The sequence below is a fragment of the Tiliqua scincoides genome, chromosome 5 (genome assembly GCF_035046505.1).
Source record: "Tiliqua scincoides isolate rTilSci1 chromosome 5, rTilSci1.hap2, whole genome shotgun sequence".
Lineage (NCBI taxonomy): Eukaryota > Metazoa > Chordata > Lepidosauria > Squamata > Scincidae > Tiliqua > Tiliqua scincoides.
In genome coordinates, this window is record NC_089825.1 from 138,244,946 (window position 1) to 138,258,911 (window position 13,966).

The 13,966-nt window shown below is 45.6% G+C and overlaps 2 protein-coding genes across 2 annotated transcripts; both read left to right on the top strand.

Moving 5' to 3' along the window:
• The first annotated feature begins 5,433 nt into the window (after positions 1-5,433).
• Positions 5,434-6,372, top strand: LOC136653839 (olfactory receptor 4Q3-like). Its single transcript, XM_066630719.1, has one exon. It carries the CDS (start codon positions 5,434-5,436, stop codon positions 6,370-6,372), a length of 939 nt encoding a protein of 312 aa, XP_066486816.1.
• A 5,684-nt stretch (positions 6,373-12,056) lies between these two features.
• On the top strand, positions 12,057-12,983 carry LOC136653840 (olfactory receptor 4Q3-like). The gene has a single exon (XM_066630720.1). It carries the CDS (start codon positions 12,057-12,059, stop codon positions 12,981-12,983), a length of 927 nt encoding a protein of 308 aa, XP_066486817.1.
• The last annotated feature ends 983 nt before the right edge of the window (positions 12,984-13,966 follow it).

Here is a 13,966-nt window from a genome sequence, read left to right on the forward strand (position 1 = left end):
CTTCCACACTGGGTGGTGCAAGTCCTAGTGACACCACTGCAACTGAGCATATCCCCTGCCACATTATAACATGCAGCTTTGCCAATGGAGGCTGCACTGTGTTCTCTGGTGGTGGTGGTGGGGAATCAGACAGCCTGCAAAAGCATTTTGCACTTACCCCTTGATAGCTGCCTAATCACCTCTGGGTATTTTTGGACCTATGCCAGCCATTTTGCTGGTGTAAGTTCAAGGAAAGGGGTATGGAGGGTTCAAAAAGGGAATAGGATCCTGGCACAAGTCACTGCTTGTGGGACCATTGTTGGAAAGCACAGCAGATGTTTCACGAATCTGGTTCCTGCTGTGAACAATGAGCAGGTAGGTCATGGGGATCGAGGCTGGATAAGGCCTCTGCTTCACAATTTCTGGCAATCAGAGTAGACTGTGCTGGGCTAGATGGACGAATAACCTGTCTTGATATAGGGGTGCTTAATAGGTTGAAGCTGAGACTCCACCATCTACTTGATTGCCTTGCCCAGAAAGTGGAGACTCCATACTGTAAGTCTTTAAAATGTTCTGTGTCCAGAAAAGTAGCTTTCAGACTGAATGTCAGGGCCCCACTGTCATTTTGACACAAGAACTTCATGCAGTGCAAATGATACCTGAACACATTGTAGGCAGGAGGTCTGGTCTAGAGGGTTGAGCCTCCGTTTGCCTGAAGATAACATCCGAAGGTTGCCAGTTCAAGGCCACCAGCACCGTGCGACCTTGAAGCAGCTGACAAGCTGAGCCGAGTTATTCCATCTGCTCTGGGCGTGGGAGGATGGAGGCCAGGATGGAGGCCAGATCAGAACGAAACATCTGAATTTGTTGTGGCTCTTGAAAGATAGAGCCTTCATTCAATTGTAAAAATCCCTACTGGGATTTAAATTAGCCTGCCTATGTAAACCGCCTTGAATAAAGTCTGAGGAGAAATCTGAGGACTTAGAAAGGCGGTATATAAATACCTGTATTATTATTATTATTAGGTGCATACACACCTCAAGTGGGCCACTGAGCAGGGATATTGTCACTGTCAATGAATGGAAACTGAGAGCACAACCTAGAACACAACCATTGGTTTACTACATCTGCACATTAGAGGGAAAGCATAGAACAGAGGGTAGATGGTGCCCATATACCATTCTATGGACCTAACATGCTGAACAATTTCTACTACCAAGCTGACCTGTATAGCAAGAGTGGGAGCACCAGCAAGAAGGGTGGCAATGCAGCCAGGCTGGCTGATGGACTGAAGGAGTCCCTGGCACTTACCTGAAAATGCTAACATTTAGCACAGGACCTCAGCAGAACCACAAGAATGGCTGCCCTAACAGTAACACAGTGCCTGTAAAGTTGCTTCTTGTGAATCCCATCCCCAGAGTCCTATCCCAAAGAAGCACTCAAACCATCCTCAATCTCCCCTCAGGAGTGAGAAACTTGACTTTTAACCAGCCTTGTTCCAAGTCGCTCATGATACTCTTACATGATATTCATGCTATAGCCTGATAATTCTTCCTGGAGAGCTCTGGAGTTTCCCCTAGGGAACTTTCTGTGCCGACACAAGATACCTCATTTGCAAGTCCTGAGCATTCATGTGTGACACTGCAAAAGAGACGAAACTGGCCATGTGACAACCTTAACAGAGAGCCAGGGTAGTGTAGAGGCTAATGTCTTGCAGTTTGACGAAGTAATATTGATGTTGAGATCTTTGCTCAGTCATGGAGTCCATAGGTTACCTTAGGCAACTTGGTATCCATTACACCTCTGTATCTTACGGGGTGTTTGCATCCTTGAATCCTCAACCCACCTTACAGGGAGGTTGTATGCGTCACTGAATTTCTTGAAGGAATGGTGGGGTTAAAATTATACACACAAACTACTGATTTTGCTGGCTTCAGCTCAACACCCAGGGGGAAAAAACCCTTGACAGCACCCAGGCCGCATAATATCTATTGCATACAACAAGTTCCAGATCTTCTTAGATTTTAATCACCCCATGTGGGACCAAACAGCAGGCAGCTCTCTCCAGGGTACTGACAACTGTGTCAGTGCCAAGATGGGACCTCAGGCATTGTTCACAGTGGGTGGAATCAAAAGGCTGTGGATCAAAGGAGGATACTATAAAGGGGATTTCAACAGGAGTCTTCCTCTTACTTTCAAGGGAGGTTGAAATCAGTTTGGGGGAAACAATACTTGTCCGTGAAAATATCAATTTGCATATTTGCATGGAGGGACATTTTTCATTTTTGTGCCTCAGTAACATTTATTTTCACAAGGATCTTCTGGGTCACAACACCTTCTATTCCTGTTTCCTTCCTTTTGCTTACCTGATATTTTTTGCTTCCTTTCTCATGCTGGTGAGTACAGTAGTTTGAGAAGCTGGAGGGTGGCTTAGGAATGGTTGATTGACACTGAAGGCTTCTGCAGGGGATCTGCTTTGCGTGATTGGAACAGAGTGTCCAGTGCCTTCATTGAACACTATAACCACCACCTAAGTGGTGTTATTGATGCTTGCTCTGTTTCTTTTGCTATGCAATTGCAGTTCTGAATTGTTGCAACCACAATTCAAATTCTGAATTGCCAGCGATCACAGTCATGTCTTGAAAGTCATTTGAGGGTGATTTGATAATTGTTATGAATACAATTCAATGGCTTCTTAAGCACTGCCTGCTAAGGGGTGTGCAGATTCTGCCTGTCCTACCCTAATTTTCAAATCCTGCCGACTACGCCAATTTATCCGGTCCAAATATCCCAACTCCCTTCTAATGCCCACTTTTTGGCTAATTAACACCCTCCTTTTCCAAGAAACAACAGCTGTGGTGTGCAAAGGAATGAACACAGAACTCCTTATCAGTTTGTGCAATTAACAATAATTTATTGCTACAAACATAGACACTCCCTGCAAGTCCTCTTGTCCAGAGGCTTTCCCTCCCCAAAACTCCACTTAACTCAGTGGGTGAAGGTTTGACGCCTCCAGTCCAAGTCCACAGTTCAATCTCCAAAGCAGTCCAATCTTCCCAGTCCAGTATTCCCAGTCCAATCTTCCCAGTAGCAGTCCAATGCAGCATAGTGTGTGTCCAGCAGAGTCTCAGCAGTCCCTTCCTCTATCTTCTCCAGAAGAGTGTCTCCTCCAGCAGGGTTCTGGCAGTCCTCTCCTCTGTGTGTCCTCCAGCAGAGTTCTGGTAGTCCCCTTCTCCCAGTGTGAGTCCGTCCGGGTGTCCCTCTGGGTCAGGGTCCTCCCTCTGGTCAGCCCTTTGCTCCTTCTGAAGCTGCCTTTTATCCTGCAGCCCCTTGTTAAGTCCAAATGCAGCTCAGCTGTGAGCTACCTCGTTAGCTCGGGTCCCATCAAGGTCAAATGAAGCTCAGGTGTCCAACCAGGTCTCCATTGGCCTTGATTGATTACAGCTGTGGAGCCAGCCCTGCCCTTCCCAGAGCTGTCAACCAGCTGTCAACACCACATCATCCACCTGATGATCGATCTTCTGATCTTCCATTACACTGCCTTCCCTGTACTTACACTGCAACTACTTTGTTTTCTGTGCAGTTCTGGGGGGGAAAAAATCGCCGCTCAATCCTGTCAAGAGGTTTGTCTGCTGGAATCAGCTTTTCTGCTGTGGAACTTGCTTTATGGTCCCAAGGTAAGGGAACAAATGCTCCTTTACCTTGAGGAGGTCTTTGTGACTGCCCTTCCACAGTGGTGTAGCTAGAGGGGGGCAAAGCACAAGGTTTTGCAGGGAGCCTCATCGCAAAGTGCACACGGCCCCTCCCCTTCCTCTTCCGAGCCATTCTGGGTGCTGGGAGCAAAATGGAGGCGGAATGCTCCCATTACCCAAAATGGCTCCCAAGCGGACGGGGAGGGGCCACCTGCACACCACTGTGAGGCCCCCTGCCCAACTTAGTGCTTTGCACCCCCTCTAGCTACACCATTGCCCTCCCTCATCACAGGATGCAGCACATGCCCCATTGGCACAGCTGCATCAGTGCTGGAAAGTTGCATAGGACTGGCCCCTAACTAGGGAGGACAGAGAGAATGGAGTGGGGAGCTGAGCAGATTGGGATGAATTGGAAGGGGGAAGGGGATATGTTGGAGATGGAAGAGGATGTCTCCCAGCCTGACAAGCACCAGATGTTATGCCCTCTGGAGCCTCCTGACAATCCCCACTGTCTTCTTGGAATAAAGCCAAGCTCTTCTTGGAATAGAGCTATATAGCTTGTGCAGGTCCAAGGAGACCCATTGGCTCAAGGGGCTTAGAGAGGGGTAAAAGAATTTTCCTTACCTCTCCCAAGCCTCCTGATCACCCCCTCCTCCCATCCAGCATGCAGTTTTGGTGCGTCTGCATGCTATAGTGGGGAAAAGGATAGAACTGGGTTGTTTAAGTAGTACCAGTCATCATCACGATTAGCACCATGAATGTATAGGGATTGCTCCATATTATGAATAATATTTTCACCTCCCTTCCTCCAAAGAGTTCAGGATGTCACATGCAGCATTGTAGCAACTGGCCCGATAGAACCCCCTGAGCTGCCACAGATTGAACTATGACCTTCTGCATGGTAAGCCTGCACACTTTCCTGAGATCAAGTCCCATCTCTAAGCCACTGCAGGAAGAGTTACCTGTCTGTATGCCAGTTCTGAATTCTTCCTGCACAGAGACAGGAGTTAGGACTCTTTATAGAATTCAGCATCATGAAAATCTCAACGGTCATTAAGAATCACAGGGCTAAGAAATTCCTGGTTGAATCTCAGAAGTTACAGTAGAAGCATTTCCATCAATCAGGGACTTCAGTGAATTACATAGCCTACAAAATCCTTCTGTACTCCTGTTTAGCAGATGCAAATTTTAGCAGAAACTATTTTAAAAAACTTTTATCTATCGCTCAGTTTATTTTATTCTTGCTTATTGTTTTACGTTTTCAGTATTTTTATTGTACTGCTTTTATTCAAAGTTTAGGCCAACTTGACCTCTTGTACGGGTTGGAGATTGGGGTCAATGTGTTCTAAAATTAAAACAAACAGAAAAACTGAAATAAGTCCTCATAAGGAACTAGATGCAGATATAATTAATTGGTCTATTCACACGATTATTTCAAAAGATTCATGCTCTTTCCAGTGACTGATTTATTGTATTTCTACCTTGACATGCTCACACACAACAATGAATATTGCCTGAAAACCATTGTGTGTATATAGTCATAAGGAAAGAGCCTGGAAAAGGTCTAGAAGTTGAGAACTAAAGAAAGAGGAGTGAAATCACCTTGATTTTATTCATAATTCCAGGAGGGTAAAAGAGTATGTTATATAGAAAGTCAGGTTATAAATTACAGGAATAAAATGATTTAAAAAATTTGTGTCTGGGTTGAAATATCGCTCACATACTTCATTTTTTAAAAATTGCACTAGAACCAACCATCAACATGAATGGATCCACCATCTCAAAGTTCATTTTGCTGGGCTTCTCCTGTTCCCACATTGCACAGCTCTTTCTTTTTGTCCTGGTCTTGGCCTGCTACACCACTGCCCTTCTGGGAAACTTCGTAATTATGGTGACCGTGTGGTCTGAGTCCAAGCTCCTTCAAAGTCCCATGTATTTCTTCCTTGCCAATCTGTCCTTTATCGACATGTCTTTGGGTTCATTGGCTGCCCCAAAATTAGTGACCGACCTATTGAACAGTTTCTCTATCATCTCTTATGGTGGCTGTATGGTCCAGCTGTTTGGTCTCCACCTCTTTGGGGGTGCAGAGATGTTTGTCCTCACTCTCATGGCCTACGACCGTTATGTGGCCATATGCCACCCACTGAGATATACATCCATCATGGACCGGCAACGCTGCTTCAGTCTACTGATATTTTGCTGGACAGGAGCCTTCATTCATTCCACTGTCCAGATAGTGGTCTTAGCCCAGCTACCATTCTGTGGACCGAATGTGTTGGACAATTTCTTCTGTGACATCCCACAGGTAATCAAGCTGGCGTGTGCAGAAATCTATGTGGTTGAGATACTGATGCTGATCAGTGGTGGCTTAATAACTCTACCCAACTGTCTGGCTGTACTGGTTTCATATGTCATCATCTTGGCCTCCTTCTGTGGCCGTTTTGGGAAGGGTGGTAGGAAGGCTCTGTCTACCTGCAGCTCCCACCTGACAGTGGTTGGCCTCTTCTATGGACCCATGGTTTTTGTCTACCTTAAACCCTTCTCCCACTCTCAGGTGGACAAAATGGCTTCTGTGTTCTACATGGTGGTCACCCCTGCCCTAAATCCTCTGATCTACACTCTGAGGAACCAAGAGATGAAGGGAGCCATGGGGAAGTTGAATCACAAGTGTAAACTCCTGCTGCTGCCTCAAAGGGAGTAGATGTATGAAGTTTCATTTCATAGGCTCCTAGAACTTTGTCTGCTGTTCTCCATGTGAGACCTAAGTTTCACCAATTCTGTATTACTATTTTGTAATATTATTATAATAGATGAGATTGATGAGGATTAAATGTTTTTTATTATAATAATTGATATACATTGTTTGTATTATGACATTTTTATTGAATTGTCTTCTTATCTTTCTCCTGTGTTTTTGGGATGTTGCCATTTCTATGGGGTTGCACTATACATTAGGGAATGTGATGGGAGGATGAGGGCTACTGTTTCAGAGATGGTTATAGAGAAAGATTCATGCAGGCATGGCCATCATGGCTACCACCAGATTCAGAGGGAAGATTTCAAGCCACCCCTGAACGCTCCCTTTCAGTGTATCTGTTTATTGAATGCAGCCTTTGCAATATGCGTGTGATGCATCTTTCACCTTCCATCAGTGTCTTTCTGGTATCCTCTTGTCACCTCTTTGTTTTGAAGCTGTGCCTGCATTTCAAAGGTGCCCATTGTGTAATGTGCCCTGCGCACCTGCATTTTGAGTCGAAGTGTTCCCATTGATTGTGTGCCAGAAAGAGGCACATCAGCACCTGCTCTGAATCCATCCAAACACCAGTTTGCACATAAACACACTAGCGCAGAAACATCCAGAACCCCTTTTACACCCCAATAACCAGGTGAACATGCTTATTTTGAGAGCTGTACATAAGCAGCAACTCCAAAACCCCATAAATAGTGAAGGGTTCTGACCAGCCGATGGTCACCCCATGTTGCATGAAATCAGAATTTCCAAATCTGTTCAGGTCCCTGCAAGGCTTCCCCCAACCATATCATCTTTGGGTACTTATGAATATGCTTTCTTTTCCTTTCCACTCACCCTTCTTTCTCTCATCTCAGTTTAAGGACTGGGCTAAAAATTTAGAGTTTCTCAAAAGCTTCTTCCCCAAAAAATCAATTGCTTTTCTACTTCTCTGTTAGGTACATTTCACAAAATATGGTTAATAATAATAATAATAATAATAATAATAATAATAATAAATACAGGTATTTCTATACCGCCTTTCTTGGTCCTCAGATTTCTCCTTAGACTTTATTCAAGGCGGTTTACATAGGCAGGCAAATAAAATTCCCGTAGGGATTTTTACAATTTGAAAGAAGGTTTCTATCTTTTAAGAAACCACAACATTCAGATGTTTCTTTCTTGATCTGGTCGCACATTCTGGCCTCCATCCTCCCACGCTCAGAGCAGATGGAATAGCTCAGCTCAGCTTGTCAGCTGCTTCAAGGTCGCATGGTGCCGGTGGCCTCGAACTGGCGACCTTCGGATGTTATCTTCAGGCAAATGGAGGCTCAACCCTCTAGACCAGACCTCCTGCCTAATCTATCGCTTTATTTGTATCCTTTCCTGTAGCAACTCTTTTCTCCAATAAATCACTTGTATCTTTGGGCACACTCTCTTGTCAATCTGTTGAATTGATTCTTAATGATGCTGGTCTTCACCCCTATCCCCGAAGATCCCTTGTTCCATGGGCTGCTCCAACAGGGAAGGTCAAAGCTGGAGAGAATGAGCTACTCTGATCCTCAGGAAACCAACCCTGCATTCTTTGTTAATTCCCTGAGGGTGCAATCCTAACCCCTTATGTCAGTACTTTCCAGCACTGACAAAAGGGCAATGCAGCTCTGAGGGAAGGGAACAAACATTCCCTTACTTTGAGGAGGCCTCTGTGAGTGACACCCAACTGCAGGATGCAGCACATGTCCCATTGGCACCGCTAAGCCAGTGAAGGAAAGCACTGACATAAGGGATTAGGATTGCGCCCTAAATAAATAATTTGAGCACTGTGGCAACATTAACCCAGTTTACCTTCAATGCCATGTAAGCAGTAATCACAGTCGAGGACCTCACATGTTGTGTTCACTTGCGATTTAGCCCCCCCACACACACACAGAGATCGGGGGGGCTTGTGAAAAATTGTAAAAGGGGCCAGCCAAATTCAAAACACCTGCCATCATCGCAGGAAAATCCCCCATATGTCTAACACCAGCCAGGTGAATCTGATGTTAGACATAACACAACAGCATAACACAACAGGAAAGAAGCACTCGAGGCTAATATGTGAAAGGAGCTGACTGCAAGTAGGATGGTAAGTGTGAGAAAGACGGAGGAATGGCAGCAGGAAGTGCTGAAGATCCAGGAAGTCATTCAATTTTTGCTTGGTCTGCTCTAAGAAATTATCGCCATTGCTTACTGAGATGCCACAAACTATCTGATGGGCCTTGCTGCTCAAGAGGTAACAGCAGCTACCACTGATTTACGACTGATTCTATGTGTCTGGTGACCTGTGCTTTACTATGGGTGCTTTTCAGCAGTTGGCACTGGTGGCATGTGTGTTCTCCCGGTGCGGCAGTGTGATAGGCTAGGGCTGTTGGAGTTGAATGGCTTAATCCTAATATCTGATTTATGGCAGTGGGGCAGTGTCATGTAAGTGATTTGTGAGCCTAGTTTGTGCAACAAGGCTGCCAGCGCGCATCAATGTGCAGGATGGTGGAGAGGCGTCCTGGGAGAGTGCCAATAAGTTGGCGGTGGAGGTGGGCGGTGGGAGAAATGGGGCAGGGAAGGGAGGAAGGGGGCAGTGTCTGGGTGGGGGAGAGACCTGAAGTTGTCATTCTTGCTGCCCTAGGTGATTTGGGGCCAGTTGTTCTCTGTTAGCAGTGTGCCTTAGAGGGGGAGGGAACCATGTTTGCCACACTGAAGATGGGCACAATGCAAATGCCATCAATGACCTGCTCAGTTTTTGCTGAGGTAGGCTCTTCTTCCAAGGGAGAAAAAATATTGGGGGGAAAAAGTACACATGCCTTCGGAAGTTCTGCTGTTTACAAGAACTGCAAAACCTTTTTTTCATTTGTAATTGTCCCATTTGGGACTGAGCAGTAGCCAGCACTCCCCGGGATGCTGACATCTTCATCAGCTCAAAAAAAGAGCACAGGATTTGAACACAGGGGGTGGAATCCAAGGACCTCAGATTGCAGCAGGATTTTATCTCAAGGAACTGGAAGGACTCCATCCTCTTCATTTTCAGATGATATTGTTGAGGGGGGAAATGGGTGATTTCATTCAAATCCCCCCTTTGTATAATTGTATGGAGAAGGTTATTTAGATTCTTGTTCTCAGCTCTCTCATTTTCATTCAAGTGTTATCCTGGACGACACCATCTTTCCCCTCCATCGGTCTCTTTTTGCTCACCTGGGTTTCTTGCATGTCTTTTTTCCATCATATCTGAGCCTTCTTGAAAGACCACAATGTGTGGAGGATGACAGATTGCCTTGCAATGAAGTCTCGATCGCTGAGATGGATGGTGCCAGTCCCAGATACCTTCTGACTGCAAACTGAAATCAGTGTGAGTTTTGCTGTTTTTGCTACAATTTCGCAGACTCTGGAGTTTGATCCTTTTGTTTCCTTGTTGAGGCTTCTTCTTCTTTTTTAATTTTGGAAGAAGTCCCTAAGGATGTTGCTACTGTTGTCATTGGGGTAATGTCCCATTTGTTGCATTTTGGACTTGCATTGCAGTTTGCAGCACTCCGAGTGACTTGCATTGTAAAAACAGACCTTCCGAAGCCATGATTGACAGCCCGGTCCGAACCAATTTTCCAGCCTCAATGCAGTCCTGAGGTAAGGGAGGGAATATACCCTTACCTTGAGGAGGCCAGGGATCTGCTGGTCCCACCCCGCTCTCGTCCCTGTTCCCCCCACTCTACCCCAGAACACCTCACCCTGAAAGTCCTTACTGCCACCCAGCACTCTTCCCTTGCTCCGGGCAGTATTAGTCCATCACTGGGCTCAGCACCGATTGGCGCTGGGCTGGTGCCAGCACTCCCTACTCGGAGGGTGCCATAAACATGCTTTACATCACGTTTATGACATCCAGCGGCAGTGCTCCTCATCCTTAGGTGAGTTCCATCCTCAGTGAGTTCCATGGTTGAATAGGAACCTGAACCTAGGTCTTCCTCATCCCTGCGCAACACTCTGGCTACTCCATCACTGTGGCTCTGTAGTGGGTAGCACTGCCCAGCTCTGCTACCTGAGGTCTTCTTTACTGGCAATGGCAGGAGTGGAACAGGGAATTCTGCATGGAAAGCCTGTGCTCTGCCAATGAACTACAACTTGTCTTTATGTGTCATTACCCTGCCAGTTACTGTGGAAGGTATTAACTGTATGTATTTAAAAATTCTGCACTTATTCCACTTTGGCACACAAATACGTACTACGCAAAGATGTCAGAATAGGGACATTTGATCATCTCAACTTCCTTAAGAAACAAATTAACAAAACATGGTTTCTAGTCCTCAAGTTTCTGAATGCCTACTCAATGTCTAGTGAAATACCAAGTGGAAACTGAGTGGTATTAGCTCAATCTTAGTCCCCAGCAGGAACAGAGAAAGCCAGGGATGGCCACTTGAGTTAACTCATGTCATGGATGGCATTGAATCGCAATCAACCTGTGACTTGGTGCCAGTGACTTAGAAAAGTGTTTGGACCCAAATTGACTTGAGTCCTGACTCACTTTTGTGCGGGCTTGCAACTTGTGTGTGTGTGTGTGTGTGTGTGTGTGTGTGTGTGTGTGTGTGTGCTTGCTTGCTTGCTTGCTTGCCACCTCTGTGTTGTGTCAAAGACCTTGTGGATCATCTGAAAGCTGGTGTTCATATCGACAGCAGTAGAAGACATGGTAGGAGCCGGGTAGGTTGGGCTGGGGGGTGGAGGGGAGGAGGAAGGCTTAAGTTGTTTTTTGGGGGGGCTGCATGAGTCTGGTGGGAAGAACCTGAAGAATGTAGAGCCAGCCACAACATGGCTATTTGAAGTCATTCAAGGAGAGTCTTGAATATTGGTCTGAAATTTTCCTTTGCATGCAATAAAATGATAAGGGGGCCTGGAGTTTAATCGTGAAATGTTAATTTACCACCCAATCCTATTGGGCATTTAGGACAGCAGGTTGTAAATACTGCTGCGCTGCTGTAAATGATGCATTGCCACCATGCGCGAAGGTGGCAGAGGGGAGCGGGCCAAAGTGTGGGGGAGGCAGTTCAGGAGCAGGAGGGAGTGGATTTCAGAGGCGGACACACATGCCTGATTCTCTCCACCTTTCCCAGCCCAGACCAACCCCCTGAGGCTCCTCAGTCAGCAACATAGCTGGTGTAAGTCCAACAAAACACACTGGCAACCAGGCAGCCTACAGGGAGGTAAGGAAGAAATGTTTTACTTATGTTTCCTGGGTCTGGTCACCCCCCACCATTGAATGCAGTACAGTAGGCACAGCTGCATGGCATAGAATGGAGAGGGATAGGATTGGGGCATTAATTTAATTTTTCATGTGTTTATTCCACCTTTCCTCTAAGGGCCACAGGGTGGTAGCCATGGTTTCTTCCCACCATTTGTACTCCAACCAACCCTGTGAGGTAGGTCAGGCTACAGGACAGGCTGCAGTTCACCAAGGATGCCTCATGGCTAAGCAAAGATTTGAACCTGGAAATAAGAACCTTGCTCTTAAAAATAAAAGCAGGAGGTTTTGGATTCTATTCATGGTACCAGGACGGAGAAGCTACTGGGTTTGGAGAGGTGAGTAAGGCCTGAAAGGGTTAATGATATTCTCTTTCTTTCTCTGACTAGACCCAGCTATCGGGATGAATGGGTCAACAGTTGCAGAGTTTGTCTTCCTGGACTTCTCCTGCTCTCGCTCTGCTCGGTTCATCCTTTTAACTCTGGTCTTGACCTGCTACATCACTATCCTTCTGGGAAACACGCTTATCATGGTGACGGTGCGGACTGAGCCCAAACTCTTTCAGTGCCCCATGTACTTGTTCCTGGCTAATCTGTCCCTCCATGATATGACATTGGGCTCTATAGCATCTCCCAAACTAGTGACTCACCTGTTGAACAGTGGTGGAACCATTTCTTATGGAGAATGCATGGCCCAGATATGTAGCCAACACTTTTTTGGTGGTTCAGAAATGTTCCTCCTTGCTGTCATGGCCTACGATCGCTATGTGGCCATCTGCCACCCACTGAGATACACAACTATCATGAACCGACAACATTGCTTCAGTCTCCTCATATTTTGCTGGATAGGGGGACTCATTCATGGCATTTTCCAGGTAGCAGTCATGACCCTACTACCATATTGTGGAGTGAATGTGTTAGATAATTTCTATTGTGACATCACACAGTTGATCAAGCTGGCCTGTTCAGAAACCTCTGTTGATGAAATACTCTTGATAGTCAGTGATGGCCTAGTAATTGTACCCTCCCTTCTGGCCTTGCTGGTTTCATATGCCACCGTCTGTGGCCGTTTTGGGAAGGATGGTAGTAAGGCTCTGTCCACCTGCAGTTCCCACCTGACAGTAGTTGGCCTTTTCTTTGGACCCAGTATCTTTGTGTATCTGAAGCCCTCCTCCTACTCCCGGGTGGACAAAATGGCCTCTGTGTTCTACATGGTGGTCACTCCTGCACTCAATCCTCTGATCTACACTCTGAGGAACCAAGAGGTGAAGAGAGCCATAGGGAAGTTGAAAAACAAGTGTCAATGCATTCTGGTTCCTCAGAGGGAGTGAATTTTCCTTTTCCTAGCAAAGATGTTGTGCGTTTGAGCCGTAGATTTCAATGAATTGTTTGCCATTCTTACACTATTGTAGAACTATTATTATTATTTTTTTTTGGTAATTATTTATTTTTTCACTGACTGTTGATAGTTTGCCAGTGGATATTTTGTTATAATACCCTTAAGTATGAAATGCTAGGACACATGTTAGGAAAAGCTCAAAGTGCACCTCCTTCCGTGTACAGTGAAAGGATCTAAAATAGCAAGGCTCCACAGTTGCAAGCAATCATAGACATACCATTAGCTTGACAGGGAAGCTTAATAGGTTGAATGGCTGACTAAAGGGAGATGACTCCACAAACCTCCTGTTGCCTTGTCTTGCCTTGACTTGTCACACCAACCATCTTTTTGTCTGGAAGACTCTACATGCAAAGATGAGGGCTGAGGTTGAAACTTCTCACTGGGTCCTTGTCTCTTATCAAAATCTACACTTGGAAATAAAAATGTTTTGGCAATGAGAAAGCACATACCTTGATCTGAGCTAATGTGATCAAGTACTTGTCTCCCCTTCTTTTAATATTTTATTAATGGCAGAGTATTGTGATTTTTAAAAATGTTCTACCTCCAGAAAAAAACCTCCAGATTCTCTGTCAGGGACCCACCAGGATTTTGGCACTAAAATAATATAAATCAAATTTATTCAGAGTTGCATTTCCACTACATTTTTAATTCACTTCCAATGCATTTCTGTTACCCCAATACATTCTGGAGACTGTAGTTTGTTAAGGGTAGCTCTAATAGCTCTCAGATGCTTTAACAAAGTTCTGTCCCCTCCACACAGAATACATTAGGGCAGGGTGTTTGGGATGAGTTCAAGAGTACATGCAGTAGTAACCAGTAGCTGTCAATCAACCCTTAACCTAAATGAAGACTGGCAGCCCAATCCTGGGCATGTCACTCAGAAATAAATCCCATTGTAGTCAATGGAGCCAGGGC